This window comes from Nicotiana attenuata, chromosome 7 (genome assembly GCF_001879085.1).
Source record: "Nicotiana attenuata strain UT chromosome 7, NIATTr2, whole genome shotgun sequence".
Taxonomy (NCBI): domain Eukaryota; kingdom Viridiplantae; phylum Streptophyta; class Magnoliopsida; order Solanales; family Solanaceae; genus Nicotiana; species Nicotiana attenuata.
In genome coordinates, this window is record NC_031995.1 from 46,173,605 (window position 1) to 46,194,316 (window position 20,712).

At 42.8% G+C, this 20,712-nt stretch overlaps 1 protein-coding gene across 1 annotated transcript; it reads left to right on the plus strand.

Annotated features, from left to right (window-relative positions):
• LOC109230021 (serpin-ZXA-like) lies at nucleotides 1,959-2,561 on the plus strand. Its single transcript, XM_019395561.1, has one exon. It carries the CDS (start codon nucleotides 1,959-1,961, stop codon nucleotides 2,559-2,561), a length of 603 nt encoding a protein of 200 aa, XP_019251106.1.

The following is a 20,712-nucleotide window of genomic DNA, read 5'->3' on the forward strand; positions in this document are numbered from 1 at the left end:
GAACGTTTTGTTCACCCACTAAACCAACTGTGGGAGCAGCAACAAATCGGGCATACCAGCCACGATCCTTATCATCTTCTGGGCTTACCAAAACTCTCTTACTCCTAGCTACTAAGGTAAAGACGCCAATACGAAAAAGTCTAAGGGAGTATAGATGAATCAGGTGGGAGAAGGTAAAATCAAAGTCTGCTAAATTGGCCAGATGCCTTAATCAAGCAACAACCCTCCATACAAGCCGGCCAACCTGTGCTAAACAAACTTTGAAGAAACGACATAAATCGAGAATTACTGGGTCAATAGCTGGTTTGAACCCAAGAGTAAAAGGGTATGTGTAAACGAAAGAGAATCCAATCATATATGAAGTAATCCTCTGATTTGGATTGGGGATTACAATGGGAAAATCATTACTCCAGTGACAATCTTTGCGAACTATGGGAGCTAAAATCTCTGTAATCATAGTGGGGTAAGCATCAACACGATCCAAACCAGAAATTTGGGTCTGAAGTGATTGTCTATCATGCTGACAAGATAAATCGTTAGGAACTATTTCTTCTACCAAGGGTTCCTGTAATGGTTCAGAGGCCTCCTTGCTCTTAGAAGATGATTTTTGAGAAAAAGAACCTCTAGTTCTAGAGGAAGAACCAGGGCTAGGAGAAGGCATGGTAGAACCACCACCACGAGAGGATCCTAAACTACGAAGTCTCCCACCTCTTCTATGTCTAACAGGAGCATTGGGAAAATTGTCTAAAATAGGAACTCTCTTAGGGTTAGGGTTCGAAGAAGACATGATGAAGAAGAGAAAGAAGTAAACAGAGATTCACATAATTCAAGCGTTCAAGGAAAAAGTTTTATGTGGTAAAAGGTGAAAGGAAAAATTGAATTTATACTGATGGGCGACCGTGGTAAAAATTTGTGGAAGAAGGGTTAAGTTTATATAAAAGCGACCGTCAAAGACTAAGAAGTGTAATGATGGAAAGCCTATAATAAAGGCAACTATCACTTCGTGAATAGTGGAGTTGATGAAGCCTTGAAAAAAGGCTGCAGAAATTGCAGAGCTAATGAGAAGGTGACACGTATGCAATGCATTAAATAGAAAAGACAACTGAAGCGTTAGTACTGTCATAGCATTGATTATGGCAAAAATTCCCTTTTTAATGAAGATCCACTTCCCAAATATTTAATTGATAAATAAATGGAAAGTGGGGGGACTATCTGTATTGAGAAAAAACTGAATTTAAATATTGAAGATGACATGTCATGACACGTGGACCGGTCAAATAGTCAAAGCGTGGTAATCTGTTAGAAGGCACGAGCAACAACATATGCGGGAGAGAAGATACTTAAAGGCACGAGCTATTATTCAAATGAAACGAGACTCGTACCTGTTCGAGTCATTTAAAGCTCGAAGATCGGAAGGAATTGAAGACATGAATCTGATAGCAAAAAAGAGTCCAAATTCAGTATTAAATGCCAAATACGTTAGAGAATTTGTATTTAATATGAATGATTGAGTAACGTTTCTTTTAATGTCATTTATTGCTCGTAATTGCCTCATTAAGACAAAGGCATTACACTTTCTCTTAAAATTAACTATAAAAGGAGAAAGTCACAACATCTGTAGGACACGAGAAAATATTACTGGAATAAACTTTGTTCTTTTTGCTTTCTGATTATATCATTCAAAATCTCTTTCTTATATACTTTTCCGATTATCAGTAATCCGAGTTCTTCTAAATTCAAGCTTTGACCTAAAATCTAATTTTTGGTTAAACACCAAGTCTGCAACAAAAGGCCTTATTGAACAAGTTCTCAAGCCCAAGCACATCAAGGAAGATACAAAGCTCTTACTTGGAAACGCCTTATATTTCAAAGGTAGATGGAAAGACAATTTTATTGAAAGGCTCACTCAGAACAAAGATTTTTACCTACTCAATGGAGACAAGGTTTCAGTTCCTTTCATGACTGGTTGTCATAATTATTTATATGGATCATTTGAAAGTTATCAAGCAGTGAAAATTCCTTATGAAAAAGGAAAAGATGATAAAAAAGACTTCTCCATGTACTTCTTTCTTCCTAATGAAAGGGACGGATTGCCAAGCTTATTGAAGAAAGTGAACTCTGATTCAAACTTTTTTACACAAGATTTCGAGCTATGGAAAGAAACTCTTGATGCATTTTACATCCCAAAGTTCAAATTCTCATTCACCACAGAAGAAGGGAAAAAAACAATGCAGGAAATGGGAATGACACTACCTTTCGACATGACTTGCATGGATCTAACAGAGGTTGTGGAAAATAAAAATGTTTATTTGTATGTGTCCATGATAATACAGAAAGCATTTGTAGAAATTGATGAGAAAGGTACTGAGGCAGCTGCTGTTACTTTTGAGTCAGAAGATGAGTTGGGATGTTGTTTGTATCAAAGTCCTCCAAAAAAATTCGTAGCTGATCATCCCTTCTTGTTCATGATTAGAGAAGAGACTACAAGGTCACTACTTTTCACTGGAGCTGTGGTAAATCCCCTGCTAAATGGATCTGATGACACTACAACTATGGCATGATATTACCAAAATCTTGAGAGCATTGCTTGTTTGGTTATTTTAGTTAAAAAATCTGTGATGTTATTGCATCGATAATGCTTATGACTCTATTTTTTATATTATGAATATGTCATTTGACATAAAACTTGAGGAAATAAGCCATTTCAATGTCTCTTTTTTCTAAAATATTTGCACATATGTTAGCATGAGATTTCTGCCTGCATAGAAGATGCTCTTTTTTAGTGGTGTAGTTATGCTACAATGTTAAATTTTTCTAGCACCAAAAGATTATCGACTAGATGCTGCTAAACTAAGATTTTAATAAATGAAATTATCAAATGTTTACCCAAAAGACACAATTAAAAAAGTATATGGAGCGAAGCAGCAGATTTAGGCTATGTTGCTCGGACTCTCCGAAAATATCACTGGGTGCGTGTCTGATCCTCCAAAAGTAGTGTATTTTTGGAGGATCCGACACGGGTGCGGCAGCATTTTCGAGAGTCCGCGCAACATAGGATTTAGGTGGTAGAGTTTACCCTTCCACTGTTTTTGCAATGTCCAGAGTCTAGACATCCAACTAGTCATGTGAATTTGGTGGCTCTAGCAATAATATGTCCCAACAACGTATTGAGAAACTTGTAAAACCTCAGCAATTTGTGGAGACCAATCAACAACAAACTCAGAATCAATTGGCAGTTGTTCATAAGTTCTTACATGGTAGTGAGTTACCGACTTTCAACTAAAGTTCTTCTTCGTCTTGTGTTCATAGTATATTCTTGAACCACAGTGAGATGTTCCAATAACATTTTGCTATTCTATTATATGGAAGCTTTTGTGAATATTTAATCTTTTGAACTTTTGAAGATGCTAATAATAGCTTTTACCTCCAAACTACGGTGAGGTTTAAAACTCAAGAATTCTTGTGGAGACAATCTATCTTATCCAGTGATAAAGAGGTGGTACAATGGGCAGTCTCATGTATGGAAGGCTATGTGTGATATGAAGAATGATATGGAACAAAAAATTCGATAGCATGTGGGAAAAGGCAATATACTTTCTGGTATGGTAATTGGACTTCCTTAGGTCCTCTCTACAAACATCTACCAAAAATATCTAGGCCAAACATGATTAAACTAAATAAGGTGCTTCAAAATGGCAATTGGTAGAGGAGCCTAATTTATTTTCAGGTTCCACCAGGAATGTGGCGGAAGTCTATCCAATATGGACAACATCTTCCTCTGGGGTTTACTCAGTTGGCACAACATAGGATTCACTGAGGCATATACTAGGGAACTGTATTGGTAAAATACAACTACGACACATGGCTAGTGTTAGCCCCTTGACAAAGTTCCTCGGCAGGTGTGGGTTGTGACGAGAATTTTCATGATGGCCTTGGCACACATCCTGAAAACGGGGCAACATCATGATGGCAGCTCGGCATGACGGACTATGTGGGGTTGACAAACACACCTTTAACGGAAGCAAGGCGCATTTCACTTGGACGTGCGGGTTGGCATAACAATGGCAAGGGAAAGCCATGTCAAAGCAGGGGCAATGACATGGCAAGACAAGGCAAAGCAATGCGGGACAAGCAATGACAATTGATGCGGGCATATTTGATCAAGTTGAGGGCGACTTGACATAAGCGGGCAGCTGTGGCGATGAGCGTGTGTGGCTAAGTCAGTGAGCGGCAAGCTGTGGCCATGACATTGGTGCGGAGCAATGCCAAAGGGCAAGGCTGGGCGCAGTGCCAGCCTTGGGCACGTAGCAGGTGGGCAAAACAGGCACATGCAGTGCACAGGCAGCAGTTGCAAAATGTGTGCAAGGCACGTGGGAGGTAGTTGGTGGTTACAATCACATCCAAAACATGGCTGATCATGGGCTAAAAGTGTGGGCATGTTTTTGTATTTGTCTTAGCATGTTTGCCCATCAGTTGGGTTTGTCAACTGATTGTCTAAATCCGGCCAAGTGTAATTGGGCAACAACACTATAAATATGTGCATAGGTTGTCCCAAAGAGGCAGAAAAACTTAGTCTTGTGGCAAGTGTTAGCCAATTTCGTATAAGTGTTTTCCTAAGGGTAGGAAATCATTTTCGGGGCAGGGAACTAGTGTGTTCTTTGTTCTTGGCCATAGGGTTGGCTTGTGTTCTTGTGTTCACATATTAATAGGAGTTGGGAAGAAATTCCTGTAGATTTTGTGTGTGCCTTTTACTTTACTTGCTACCTAAATTTGTCTAAGTCTCAAACGTCCCTAAATAAATCTTAGTGTTGGAAAGGCTGAAGTCAAGGCTGGGCTTGACTGCCGCACGGAGGTGAACCTCGGGCAGAATTCGAGTGACATAAATCACCCCTGTGATAACTGGTATCAGAGTGGGGCTGGATCGGGGCGAAGACAAGACGTTCGTTGGTTGAATTTTGTGAAGGATGGATGGTGGCAACGGAACTGAAGGAAAAGGTTACAGCATTGGAGGCACTCGTCGGAACTGTTGATGGGGATCACTTTCTGACCATTGTGACTCGTCTTGCCTATCTTGAGGCCGAGATGAACAGGCTGAGCCAAGAGTGCACAGATCTGAAAGCGGAAAATGTGTTACTGCGTTGTGCTGTTGGCATTGATGAAGCACAGCGTGGGGCAAATCATACCAAGGTCAAAATTCCGGAGTCTAAAGAGTTTAATGGTGCAAGGACTGCGAAGAAACTCGAAAATTTCCTGTGGGATATGGAGCAGTACTTTCAGGCTGCCCATGTGCGAGATGAAGACAGGTCACCACTATGACTATGTACTTGGTGGACGATGCAAAGATTTGGTGGCGGACGCGCGTGACAGATGATGTAAGTGCTGGTAGGCCGAAAATTGACTCTTGGGAAGGGCTGAAAAAAGAGCCGAAGGATCAATTCTTTCCTAGCAACGCGGGCTGGATTGCTAGAGATCATTTGAAGAAGTTAAAACAAACTGGAACGGTCAAGGATTATGTCAAAGATTTCAGTTCTTTGATGCTGGATATAAGCAACATGTTTGAGGAAGACAAGGTGCACAATTTCCTTTACGGGTTGCAGTTGTGGGTGCAGATGGAATTGCGAAGGCAAAACGTGAAAGACCTTCCTAGTGCCATCGCTACTGCGAATGCGTTGGGTGCTTTCCGGCTGGGACAAGCTGGTTCTGATTTCTCTACTACTTCAAAGTCTACAAACGGGAACAATGACAAGGCAAAAGAGTGGAGGAAAAACGGAAACGACAAGGGTAATGCTGTTTAGGGCAATGGTAATGGAAAGGAAAAGCAATGTGCTGGACCTTCGACAAACAAGGGACAAAACAGCAAGTTTGATGGCTGTTTTATTTGCAAAGGACCACACATGGTGAGGGACTGTCCAAAACTTGTACGACTTTCTACTTTGTTTGCTAAAGAAAAGAGTGAAGATGAGCCAAACGAGGAAGAAAAGGAGCAGCAGGCGGCATATTTAGGGCCTATAGTGGTGCTGAAAAATGCGAAAACTGCTTTGTCGAGGACGACAAATTCTTCGGATGGGGATGGTTTGTTAGCCCCTTGACAAAGTTCCTTGGCAGGTGTGGGTTGTGACAAGGATTTTCATGATGGCCTTGGCACACAACCTGAAAAATGGGGCAACATCATGATGTGCAGCTTGACACGACGTACTGTGTGGGGTTGACAAAGGCACCTTGAACGGAAGCAAGGCGCATTTCACTTGGACGTGCAGGTTGGTGTCACACCTCCTTTTTTACACTCCTACCCCGAAGGATAAATGTATAAGGGAGTTTTTCCAATTAAAGTGGCATTATTCGAAATGAGATTATTTATTTATATTTTAGAGTCGCCACTTGGGAAAGGATTGGCTTTTGGGTGTCCCAAGTCACCGATTTAATTTAAATCCCAAATCGAGGAAAATTTCGACTTCCCAATTGGAGTCTGCGAACCAAAAATTCTGAATAAGGAATTCTGTTGACCCGAGGGAAGGTGTTAGGCACCCCCGGATCCCGTGGTTCTAGCACGGTCGCTTAAATTATTATAAATGGCTAAAATCTGATTTTTATACAGGTTCAAACCTATAGTGCAATTTTAGAATTATTTAACCGCTTTTAGCTAAAAAAAATTTTTTAGAAAGTGAACGTCGTTTAAAAACGTGTTTTCGGATCACGTCACATGAAATGCACCCGGATCTTCGACACATTTTTATTCAACGTTTTTGGATTTGGATTTGGGTTGCATGAAATGCACACCCGTACTTAAGAAGGTAAGATTATTAAAAAGCGCGCTTAAAGCAACTAACGTATTATTAACTTTGCGGAGGGCCGTGAAATTCGCTAAATGGCACACCCCAATTTCTAAGTATTTTTTAATTACATTTAATGAGGGCCCCGCAATTCATGCATTTTTGTTTGGCGAGGCTCATCTCAATTTTATTATTTAAGGGCCATCCTAAAGCAAACTAAGATTTTCTATTTATTTTTGTCTCTAACAGGGCCTAATTAATTTAATAAATTCGGGCCTCGAGTTCAAGTCCGAACTCAAACAAAAGGGGAAACCCTCCTAATTTGAACCCGCTACTTAACTCGAGAACCTAAATTTATATTTGCAAATTAATCCCCATATTCCTAATATAGTTTAAAGGATTTTTGGACTTATAACAATTTTGGGCCTTAGCGTGAGTCTCACTCACAAGAACTCAAATTATAATTAAAAGATACCAATTCAACAAATAATGGGCCAATCTTTTCACTACTGGACTGAATTCTGATTTTAACGCAAAACAAGTATTACCGGAAATTTCTGATTTTAGTTCTTTGACCTGAATTAACAGTCTATTGAACAATTTACCATTGAACCTACTGAAATTATTGAACAAATGGAACTTAAACAACTATTCTTAAACAAAAATAACCTATTATCACTAGATACCTTGTGAAATTCAAAACAGTCTATAACAGGCTAAAGCCATCCAGAACAATTCCAATCTCAGTAACAAAACGAAATCTAATTGAACATGATACTAAAGTAACCTACAATACCACGGAATGAATACTTCAAATTAATAGTATCAACAGTCCCAATCACACAATTCAAATTTATGTACATATCATCAGAATTTAAACCTACACTAACGAGTAAGTCTATCATCACAGTCCAAACAGGCACAGTTTTCAGGAGCAAATGAAGGAGCAGTTTTATTGCATATGCACTTCGAATCAGCACCAATACAACAGGATATGAGTTAATACCTGGAATTATGGCAAATATGAAAGAAGAAGGAGAATAGAAGCAAATAGCAAAGCAGCAGACGTAAACCAGCAGCAACACAGCAGCAGAATCGATTGAAACCCAAAATAACACCAATATGACCCAAGGATGAACAACGGATGAATAATCAACCAGCGGAATCACCCGAAACAGACTTGACCGACCAGTTTCACTTCAAAATCACACCAAATAGCTCAAATACACCCAAAAAAACTGACTCAAATTGAAATCCAGGAATCTCTGAAACTTCAGTACTTAAAAGTCAATCTAGGAGACGAGAATTAATGTCTATAACTCAAATAACCTAAAATGCAATGCAACAGGACCTTTTTTTGGATTTTTCTATTGTATATTTTGTTTGTTTTTGGGTTTTTTTTTTGAAAGAAATTAAGATCTAGAAGAAGTTTTGAATTTGAAATTCAAAATTTGAGCTGATGAATACTTGTGAGAGTGGGGGGGAGAATTTTTCAGAGCTTCTCCACTTGTAAAACAAGGCACTAGGCCTACCTTTTATAAGCAAGGAAGGGGGCAGAATGTTCTGGAAGTGTTTACTCATCCCCCCCCCCCCTTTTTATTTTCAGAAATTGCATATTAATCCTAAAGTTTTGACTTGTTTCTCAAGTTACTGCTTTTAAAATGCTGAAACTTACACTAAGACCCCTTCTAGAAGGTTCTAGGGTGTTCTAGCTTTGTTTTCCGGCCTATGGAATGCCTATACTACCCCTACTTGAATTCTAAAATTACCATGTCTTAACAAACCAGCCCATTTTAGATGCCTAAACTACCCTTGATTGCCCCTAAAATTACTAACCCTAGTATGAACTATAAGCCCCCAGCCCCCCTTTTGTCCTAGCTAAAATTTAACTATAGTTAAAGCAAACAATCCTAATTCAGCTATATCCAAACAACCTAATAAGAACATCTAAAAATTCTAATTAACACTAAAAAAAAACTTCCAGCTATAACCAAATTAACTAAACTAAAATTTAACTCTAATTAATTTGTATCATTGAACTAATAAAGCAGTAAACTGTTAAACAATTAGGAACCCAGTAAAATATCATATAATAACACTCAACAAACCTATGATTAGCCAAAATAAGCAAACTACAGTACTAATTCATCAATATGTCAAACAAACATGAATTCAACAGGTAACGATTAATCAATGACACAAATTCATGAATTTTAAACTACCATTAGTAAGAAAAGAGGAGGAACCAAAAAACAAAAATTTAAACGGCAAAACCATCAGTACCAATTACTGCCAAAAAAGAAAAAAGAAAGAAGAAAAAGAGCATAAGGAAAAGATGAACGAATTAACAGAAATAAAGGAAAATTATATTCAAACTAACTAAAGCAATAGGAGAAAACTCACCTATGCAAGGTCGAACGGGACTGGAAACTCGATTGGAGCCTCGGAACAATGTTAAGCATTTGTTCTTCTCAAAGAACAAACAAAAATATCGCTTCGTGACTCGAATCCCATATCAGACTCAAGAAATCGAGCAAAATGGATTTCTAGGGTTCTGCCGGCTCTATGATTAGAAATTCGAGCCGTTTTAATGATGTTCAAAGGAATCTAGTTGGGTATTAGGAATGAGGAAGGTTAGGGGATGCTATGGTGTTATTTTGGAGTTGTTTGGAGCCGGCGCCACCGTGTGCGGCGGAGATGGAAGTTAGGGTTTTGCAGATTCGGGGCATTTGGTTGGTATTCGGAGGAAAACAATGACGGATATGGGACGGGGAGATGAAGGAGATGACATGGTGAAAATTTGGGACGATTTGGACGTTGGCCGCCGCCGTGAGGCGATTTCTGGCGACGGCGTTAGGGCGGAGGGTGGCGGAGACGGTGCATTACAAGGTTGTACGAGGAAGGTGATATATGTTTTAGGGTTAATGCAATTTTTCGGACAGTTTTATTAAACCCTTTGGATTAATGAGGGCCGTTAGATGATGGGGGAACGGAGGGTCCAGATTAACGGACGCCAAAACGGCGTCGTTTTGTTTTGGGGGAGGGGGGGGAGGGGGACTGGACCGGGCAAAGGGCGTGGGTTTGGGCCATTTTGGACACGTTTAGGAAGGGGTCTTGGGCTGGGGGCTGGTACGAAAAGTGGCCCAAATAACCTGGCCCTTGATTTTGTTTATTTTTTCTTCTTTTCTTTTATTTGTTTATTTATTTATTTCTTTGCAAAATTAAGACTAACAAAGCCTAATTTGACTCCCAAACTTAGACAAATTAATTTTCTAAAAATAAACTAAATCCTAATTTGAAAGGAAACTAAACAAAAAGAGAAATTAAAAGAACAAAAAATGTAAAAGATTTATTTTTTGTTATTTTTCTCTTATTTTAGTAATATTAATTAACTAGTAAAACTAAGAATATAAAATCGAATTCTAAATGCAAATGCACTATTTTTTGTGCTTTTTAATGAATTATGGCACCTAAAATACACACAAAAAATGCAAACAAGGCACAAAATCATGCAATTAATTCAAATAATAAAGAAAAAATCCTAATTCTAAGGAATTTATAGGAGTAATTTAAACGTGGCAAAAATCACGTGCTCACAGTTGGCATAACAATGGCAAGGCAAAACCATGTCAAAACAGGGGCAAAGACATGACAAGACAAGGCAAGGCAATGCGGGACAAGCAATGACAATTGATGCAGGCATATTTGATCTATTTGAGGGCGACTTGACATAAGCGGGCAGCTGTGGCGATGAGCGTGTGCGGCTAAGTCAGTGGGTGGCAAGCTGTGCCCATGACATTGGTGCGGAGCAGTGTCAAAGGGCAAGGCTGGGCGCAATGCCAGCCTTGGGCACGCAGCAGCTGGGCAAAACAGGCACATGCAGTGCACAGGCAGCAGTTGCAAAACGTGTGCAAGGCACATGAGAGGGAGTTGGTGGTTACAACCACATCCATAACATGGCTGATCATGAAAAGTGTGGGCACGTTTTTGTATTTGTCTTAGCATGTTTGCCCATCAATTGGGGCTTGTCAACTGATTGTCTAAATCTTGCCAAGTGTAATTGGGCAGCAACACTATAAATATGTGCATAGGTTGTCCCAAAGATCCAGAAAAACTTAGTCTTGTGGCAAGTGTTAGCCACTTTCGTCTAAGTGTATTCCTAAGGGTAGGAAATCATTTTCGGGGCAGGGAACTAGGGTGTTCTTTGTTCTTGGCCATAGGGCTGGCTTATTGTGTTGTATTCACATATTAATACGAGTTGGGAAGAAATTCCTGTAAATTTTGTGTGTGCCTTTTACTTTACTTGCTGCCTAAATTTGTCTAAGTCTCAAACGTCCCTAAAATAAATCTAAGTGGTGGAAAGTCTTAAGTCAAGGCTGGGCTTGACTGCCGCATGGAAGTGAACCTCGGGCAGAATTCGAGTGACATAAATCACCCATGTGATAGCTAGTATGATGGATGACACGTGACAAGTATTGCTTAGTCAGACGCCTTGCATCCTTATAGCCCGTTTGGATTAGCTGATTGTAAATAGCTGATAAGCTTGAAGTATTGAAAAGTTTTTTTAAGTGCTGAAATGACTTTAAAAATAAGCATTTACGTGTTTTGATAAAAGTGCTGAAACTGATAATAAGCAGTTGATGTGTTTGATAAAAGATTATTAATAAGCTATTCTTTTGTTAAAATAACTAAAATACCCTTGAATATTTTTCAAAAGATTATAAATTAATTTTTTTTTGTAAAAAAGATTAACAACAAATATGGAATGAAGAAAAAGTCAAGAAATTTATTTTGGAAAAAGTATTTTGTGAATTGGAAAATATTATTAAGGATAAATTAGTAAAAATGTTGGTCAAACTGAAAGGGCTTATAAGCTAAAAAGCCATAAGTTGGGGTGACCAGCTTATGACTTATGACTGATTTTAGCTTATAAGCACTTTGGGTGTTTACCAAACACGTAGATAAGCCAAAAGGTGCTCATAAGCCAATTTGATCAGCTTATAAGCTTAGCCAAACAACCTCTTAGTCCCTTGAGCCGAAGACCTGGAATATATACAACGTCTCTGTATTTGTATAACTTGTTTCACTTAAGGAAATCCTAGGAATCAACATGTCGGGAGGAAACAAAGGTCCGGATAGGTACTCGGTGATTTCGGGCTCCGAGATATGCGGGATTTACCATACTTGAACCCGTCAGTTACGCCTCACGGAAACGTAACCGGCGAGATTCACGTCTACTGCAAATAGTGCCAATAATAGCTACGGAAGAAATTAGGAGAACAATTGTGTAAGAATTAGAGAATAAATACCACTCTTTCCTTATCTGTACTTATTCTGATTCACGCATTATCACTTTTATTAGGGAATGGGATGGGATTAGCTCGAGTGATGTTTGCTCCATTATCCTTCAATATAGTCCTAGATTTACGACATGTGTCCTGCTTAAAAATCAATGGACAAACTTGTTTTAGTTAAAAAATATTTTAACCATGGTTCTCTTTGACCTTCTGGAAACCAAGTTCGCTATTCCCCTCTTTTACCTCTTATTATCCAAAAGCTCAAGACTGCCAAAAAAAATAGTGGCAAGTGACAACTCATGACCTTAGCTTGATGCCTTAATTTCAGCTATTAATGATTATGATCTTGATGCATTAGTTGACCTTCTCTAAAGAGCACCGTTGACTGAATCTGAACGTACGAAAATTCTATTTGATTTAATTTAGAGAAGGGAATTGGTGCCGCCGCATGCTTAGTTGAGAGATACGAACATTGAAATGGAAAATTGATATAGTAGTTGTCAATATTAAACCCATTACTTGATCTTTTCAACAATACAATCAAGAAAAGTAATATATAATTCAATAAAGAACTACTCCATCTAACAAGAAGAGCAACTAAAATACCAGCATTTGCCGAATAAATCATGCGAGCATTACAACAATGGGAGAGGAATGTTGGGCGGTTAAGATAAAAGAATGAATCATTTCCTACTGATCCCTTAACGTAACCATGGTTAAAATATTTTTTAATTAAGAAAATTGTGTCTATTGATTTTTAAGCCGGTCACATGTCGTAAATCTAGGGGTATATTGAAGAATAATGGAGCAAACAGTACTGGAGCAAATCCTTACCCTAGTACTGATCTTCTTTAACCACGAGAAGCTACTAGATCAAGAAAAGGATCAGCTATAAGAAGCTCTTTCTTTCTTTTTAAATACTTTCACATTGTTCTTGTCCATATTGTTCTTATTTACAATTATCAGCTTCACTTACCCGTCTTCTCTTAACAAAGGTCAACTTAATTGTGTTTGGCTCAAAAGATACTAATTACTTTGTAAGCGAAAACAATCAAAATGAATCAAAGGTAAACCGTAATCGAGTATAATTAGTCCTAGAAATATGTATTATGCTTGTTATTGCTTCCACAACGTGGATATTCGAGAGAGAAAGGAGTACTTGTTTAGAGAGAGAGAGAAAAAGACAGAGAGAGCAAAAGAGTTTTTTTCTTTTGTTTCAAGATCCGATCCCCTTTACAGCATTGGGATTCTCCTTTATATAACAAGAGAACCCCCTCAAAAATAATAAAATAATACAGGGAGAGGTCACGTGCTTTCGAGGAGACGACGAGACCTAAGGGCACGTTTTCGCTCCGATATTCTTAGGTCGTACCCTCACTTCGACTATTGCTTAGTCGTGGGTTGTTGCTTCCATAGTGGGCAGAATTTGACCCCATGCAGATAGTCCCTCCGTTCGTTGGTGATGTAGCGAAGTGCGTCGCCGATGGACGGAACCATGATCCTTGTACTAGGAAAATTTTGACCATTTTTGGAGACGACGACGTGGGGGGTAGGGGGGGGCGATCATTTGAATTCGTTGATCTATTGGCGCGCAATCCCTTCCCTGAGATGACATCATCATATGCAGGCGCATCATTACGCGTGTTCCCGAGGCAGTACAAAAGGTGTTCTGATGCTTGGTTTCCCGCGCCTGTTTGGGGTTTTGCCTCTTCGATTTCAACGCTACCCAACCCTATAAATAGGGAAAGGGTTCAACTTAATCTAACTTTAGATCATCTGCAAACGTTTTCCAACTATTTCAAGAAAACGCTTCCTTTTTACGAAAAATCACCGCTTCCCTGAAAGTACACTTGTGGTTGTGTAGTACATCACTCCTTAATCGGAAACCATGACAAAACCTAAACGGGATAACGCTCCGGGGGCTCGTAATAATAAATCATCTGACATACCGCCTCCATCCGGTGGCAATAAGGGAGAGAAATGGGAGGATCTCACCCCTCTTACCGTAGATAACGTGATCCCGAAGCAACTCCTTATTAGGAGGGACTTTCAACGGGATTCTCCCGAACAACCTTGGCAGAAATCTGAGTTAAAACAAACTGATTTAGATACTCTTCGTGCATCGTATGATATACCCGCTCACGTGGAGATGGTTTTAGCAGGAGCGGACTACGCGAACACCCATAGACCGGGATACTGTACGTTTTACGAATATCCCTTTTTGATCGGCTACGGCCTCCCCATTTTTCCATTGGCGGAAGAACTCTGCCATTACTACAACATGTGTCCCGCCCAACTCACTCCGTATACCCTAAAGGTATGTAGGGTAATGTCTACATACGCGGAGCTGGTCGGGCTGGAGGTCCCCGTTCACCACCTATTGCAGCTATTCAGCGCCAGCTACCTGAGGGGCACCATGCTGCATCTAATGAATCGTGGCTCGAAGGGGTTGGTCGTGCAAACCGACGATCGGGCTAACCGGGGCTATTGGCGTAGATACTTCTTTATCAAGACGGAGCACCTGGTGTCTAACCCCGTCGGATTCCCTGAGAGGTGGAATTCGAGACGTAAGTATTCCTATCCGTCGAGTCATTTATCGTACGTGACTTTAGCGGTTCCGATTATACCATCCTTATGATTTTTCTGTTATTTTGCAGCAATAGCTCACGTCCCCCGGTTCATAACCGATATTAAGCAGTGGGTGTCCGGTTTGCTGCCTCTCGCGGAAGAGACCCGTACGTGGGCTGAATTCATTGAACGTTACGGTCCCGCGAGCCCTTCAGGTATTTCTTCGATTTTAATTAGTCGCTTTCACAAACTTCGTCAGCTAAGTCACTTTTATTGCCAGGTCGAAGTGCTCCTAAGAGGAGGGCGACGACATCCTCCTCCTCCCGATCAGATGTTGGTCAGAATACGTAGTAAATACTTTGTGCTTCTATCAGGGAAGGGGTGACCGTAGCCTCTTTGCAAGAGGCTGCTCCTGCGGAGGTGGCTACAAATGAGGCGAGGCCGTCGACATTGTCTCCGCAACCTTCGGACGAGCCTTCCGAGGGCGAGGAGCCTGAGGAGAGAAAAAGGAGGAGGCTCGTGATGGGTAAGGCGGTGGCGACTGGAGATGAAGAGGGTGACGCGCCTCGCCAAATAACTAGGCCCGTCTTTATGGCCGACGCCATCCGTTCGGGGAGGCCGGCCAACCAGATAAGTGCTAATGTTGGTACCAGCTCGGCTCGTGTTGCCGAGGGTAGCTCATCGCCCCTTGTTGGTGGCGACGCTGGGGGACCAACTACTGAGGCCGCCCACGGGAATATGGATGAGATGGCGGAAAACTCTGCACGCATGGAGATGACAGCAGACGGATCTGGCCGCCGCATCGTGATTCCAAGGGCTTGCAACTTGTTACAGCACAACGAGCGGGCTGCACTGGAGATGGCCCTACTGTGTGTTGCCCCTGAGCGCGAGATGCTGAGCGTTGTCAGCGATGCAGAGCTGTCTCGGAGGGTCGCTGGTATGGCGTTACAGGTAACTTCTCTGTTCCGTGTGTCGTGAAGTTGATTTTGATACGTACTAACTTACATGCATGTATATATATTCTTCTTTAGACCCTGGTTTTGGAAGTGGAGAGGAGGCGCCGTGAGGAGAAGAGAACGACCGTTTTTGATAAGATGGTGAAGAGGTATAAACGGTATCGCTCCAAGCATCAGGCGGCGGCGGATCTTTTCCGGCAAGATCCACAATTCCAGGTGTTCCGGGAAGGCCTCGAATAGAGGGAGGCACAATTGAGCCGCAGGGCGGCGGAGCTGGAGAGAACGGATGAGGAGTTGGTGAAGGCTGTGGCTCATAATCGCGAGTTGGAATCACTCCTCAAACTAAGGGAGGAGGAGTTGGAGCTCAGCCGTGGAGTGGCGACGGAGGTAGCCGATCTTCACCGTAGGGTGGCGGCTTTGACAGCCGAGCTCGAAGCTAAGGCGGCTGAGATCGATGTCCTCAGGCGTACTGCCCCGCCACGTCCCGGGGACGCGACCCAAGATGCGCACGAGATGTGGATATATGCGGAGGCCAAATTGGACGTGTATAAAAAACTTCTTGTTGTGGGACGTGCTTTTGAGGAGGAAGTTCAGGAGCAGTGGCGCGAGGCTCGTGCCGCTCGTGTAGCTTGTGGGTACAGCTCCGACTCTCCTGACCGAGAGGGCTACACTTTGGAGGACGTCAACCGGCTCGAGTCCGACCCATGGTTTAATGAGACTTACCGCCTCGGTGGCGATGGTCGAGAAGGAGAGCAAGCGGATGGCGATGGCAAATCTGGCGAGGCTCCTTAAGACTTGTATAGGTTTTGCCTTTTTTCTTTTTGGAATGTAATGGGAGTCCTCCATGGGACTTAATGTATATAATTTTTGTCATAGTGAAAGAATTATACTTTTGTTGCTATTCTTTGTTTATACATGGTTTTTCACCGTCGAGCGGGGTCGACGATCATTGACGATGGTCATTGGCCCATAGGATGTAACTTCAACTGTCGTTGAAGTGTTATCCGTCATCGTCGAGCGGGGTCGATGATCATTGGCGATGGCCTTTGGCCCATAGGATGTAACTTCAACTGTTGTTGAAGTGTTATCCGTCGTCGTCGAGCGAGGTCGACGATCATTGGCGATGGACTTTGGCCCAGAGGATGTAACTTCAACTGTTGTTGAAGTGTTATCCGTCGTTATCGAGCGGGGTCGACGATCGTTGGCGATGGCCTTTGGCCCATATGATGTAACTTCAACTGTCGTTGAAGTGTTATCCGTCGTCGTCGAGCGGGGTCGAAGATTGTTGGCGATGGCCTTTGGCCCATAGGATGTAACTTCAACTATCGTTGAAGTGTTATCCGTCGTCGTCGAGCGGGGTCGACGATTGTTGGCGATGGCCTTTGGCCCATAGGATGTAACTTCAACTGTCGTTAAAGTGTTATCCGTCGTCGTCGAGCGGGGTCGACGATCATTGGCGATGGCCTTTGGCCCATAGGATGTAACTTCAACTGTCGTTGAAGTGTTATCCGTTGTCGTCGAGTGGGGTCGACGATCATTGGCGATGGCCTTTGGCCCATAGGATGGAGTTGGTGGCCTTAGCCGCTTACATAATGGAGTTGGTGGCCTTAGCCACTTACATAATGGAGACTCAACTAGGCTAGTCCCTTTATTATATCGGCCTGGAGAACGCGTCGACTGGCCGGTATGATAAACCTTTCTCCATACGCCCCTGGGTGTCCCCTTCGCCGCCTCGTTAAAAACCTCCCCGAGAAAACCTAATTGGGACAAAACTCAGGTAAGGGAAAAAGAGTACGACTCGGGCGAGTCGTACGCCCCTTAAAAATGGAAGTACTTGAGGTGGGCGATGTTCCAGTTGTTTTGGAGTATTTTTCCCTCCATTGTTTCCAACTGGAATGCTCCTTTGCCTGCATCTGCTGTGATTTTATATGGCCCGCTCCAATTGGTGCCCAATTTCCCTTCGCTTGGGTCTTTTGACGCCAAAGTTTTGGCTTTGAGGACGTAGTCGCCTACTTTGAGCGGTCGTATTTTAGCTTTTCTGTTGTAATACCTTTCGACCTGTTGCTTTTGAGCTGTCATTCTTATGTGGGCCATATCCCTTCATTCTTCTGCCTCATCGAGGTCTTGAAGCCTACCTATGTCGTTGTCTGCTCCGCTGGCATGTGAATATCTCAGGCTTGGTTCTCCGATTTCGACTGGTATAACCGCGTCGGTTTCGTAGACCAGTGAGTACGGTGTTTCTCCTATGCTGGATTTGGGCGTTGTCCGGTATGCCCACAGTACCTTTGGTAGTAATTTTGGCCAGAGCCCTTTGGCTNTTGCAGGCTTCTACGATGTCCGGATCTTTGATGGCTTCCGTTGTCGGGTCGACCTTAGTCCCCGACACGGCTGATTGCTATGCTTCCGCACTTGCTCCTTTCAACTGCTTGGTGTGTGAGTAGTCTTGAGCGATTCGGTAGCACTCTTGCACGGTGCGCGGCTCGCCCCGAATGCTAAATATTCCCCAAGGGGTGGGGAACTTGATCACTTGGTAGAAGCTTGAGTGGACTGCTCGCATGGCGTGTATCCACGGGCGTCCTATGATGGCGTTGTAGGCTGTTTCTTGGTTCATGACGTGGAAAGTGGTTTCCAGCGTTACTCCTCCTACTAAAATCGGCAATGATACCTCCCCAGAGGTTCGTTCCACTGCATTGTTAAAACCTGTCAGTGTTATGCAACGTGGTATTATCCTATCTTCGAGCCTCATTTGCGCGAGGACCCTTGGATGGATAATACAGGCGCCGCTTCTATCATCAACCATGATTCTCTTAACATCAGTGTCAGCGATACGAAAAGTTATGACCAAAGCATCATAATGAGGAAAAGACAAACCGTCGGCATCTGACTTATCGAAGGTGATACTCTCTTCGAAGACATCATACCGTTCGTGGGCGATTGTTTGCTTCAGTTTGTGCGAAGTAGTGAACTTTACATGGTTGATTGCTGAATCGTCTCCTCCTCCGACGATCATGTTGATGGTGCGTGCTGGCGAAGGCGGCTTTGGCGGCATTTGAGGTTGATCCCGCCCTCGTGCGAAGTTGATCTTTCCCTTATCGCTGAGCAGCTCCCTCAAGTATCCTTGGTTCAGCATTCTGACCACCTCCTGCCGTAGCCCTATGCAATCTTCGATTTTGTGTCCTCGTTCTTGGTGGAACTCGCACAGGACATTTGACTTCCTCATGGCGGGGTCTGATTTCATCTTCTACGGCCATTGTACCTTGGTGCCCAGCTTCTCCAGTGCGTACACTATTTCTGAGGGAGACATGCAAAAGTTATGGGCGGATAATAAAGGGGGCATACCTCTTTCATTACGGAGTGGGGCGACATGTTGCTGCAGTGCTTCTGTGTGTCTAGGCGGTGGTGGATGCGAGGATCTGACGTAAGGCTGTTGCCTTTCTTTGTTGAAGCGCGAGGATTGTTCCCGCTGGCCCTCGCTACATCGATCCCTCCTTGCTTCTGACTGTATTGTCGTGAGCCGCTGGGTTGGTCCGTTGAGGTCATCCTCGTCTGCTCGTACCTCGGCACAATAGGCGTTTTGGATCTCCTCCCATGTGGTGGGAGGATACTTCATGAGTCGGCTTAGTGGCTTTTTGGTTGCTCTCGAACCATCTCTGCTCAGCCCGTTTTGGAAAGCTGCGACCGCCATGCCTTCCGATACGTTTGGTAGGCTCATCCTTATTCTGTTGAATCTGGCCAGGAAGTCCCTGAGTCCCTCACCTGCGGTTTGTCGGACGGCGAAGATATCGTTGACCCTGGCCTCTGCTTTCTTAGCTCCTGTATGGGTGGTGGCGAACTTATCCGCCATTTCTTCGAATGCTGATATCCTTCTGGCTGGCAGCTGTGAGTACCATGTTAGCACCCCCCGTCAACGTTTCTCCGAACTTTTTCAGCAGTACGGATGGTACTTGTTCCTTTGACAGATCGTTACCCTTCACAGCGGTCACATAGTGGATCAGGTGGTCTTCGGGTCCGTCATCCCGTCATATATCCTTAAGTAGGGTGTCATCTTGAAGGTTTTTGGGATCGGGTGAGGTGTAGCCTCTTCGCTGTATGGCTGTTCGACGAATCTTCCCACATCGCGCTTTGGTAGTAACTTAGGAGCGCCGGGAATTTTGTCTACTCTTTCCTGATGCTCTTTCATCTGATCCCGAAGCGCCTTGTTTTCATTCTCCATTTCCTCCATTTTTTTAAGGATGGCTGCAAGTGTGCCATCGCTGGTCTGGTCATTGGTGTGGTTGTTGTTTGTACGTACAGTATCGTGTTCACTGGTGGTAGCGATGTCTGTCGTCAATGGGTTCTTAATGTTGCTTTGGGGCGATTTTTCGAGCAAGCTGCCTAGGGTGTTCGTCAGCCATTCTTCCAGTAGCTTCTTGACCACCGGGGGTGGTGTTTCTTTGACTACAGACGTGGAAGCTCCCTTTTCTTGCATGATCGTCAGATCTTCAGATGGGGAGGGTGAGATTTCTCCCTCTTGAGTGCTACCAGGTGTTGTGCTTAAGATGTTTTCTCTGCCGGCCTCGTTGAGGGGGCCTATGAGATTTGTTGTGACGCCTGCTATTGCTTTCAATCTCGCGTCATTTTCCGCCATTTTCCGATTTCAGTAGGGTGTGAAGGAAGGTGGTTTATTTTTGATGTTCTAGGTGCAAACTATGATTTCGATTGCCGAAATCCCCACAGACGGCGCCAAATTGTTTGGCTCAAAAGATCAAAGGTAAATCGTAATCGAGTATAATTAGACCTAGAAATATGTATTATGCTTGTTATTGCTTCCACAACGTGGATATTCGAGAGAGAAAGGAGCACTTGTTTAGAGAGAGAGAGAGAGAGAAAAAGACAGAGAGAGCAAAAGAGTTTTTTTTCTTTTGTTTCAAGATCCGATCCCCTTTACAGTATTGGGATTCTCCTTTATATAACAAGAGAACCCCCTCAAAAATAATAAAATAATACAGGGAGAGGTCACATGCTTTCGAGAAGATGACGAGACCTAAGGGCACGTTTTCGCTCCGATATTCTTAGGTCGTACCCTCACTTCGACTATTGCTTAGTCGTGGGTCGTTGCTTCCATAGTGGGCAGAATTTGAC

Bases quoted from the DNA above. Each gene is read 5' to 3' on its own strand.
- LOC109230021 (XM_019395561.1), top strand. From the start codon at position 1,959: ATGACTGGTTGTCATAATTATTTATATGGATCATTTGAAAGTTATCAA.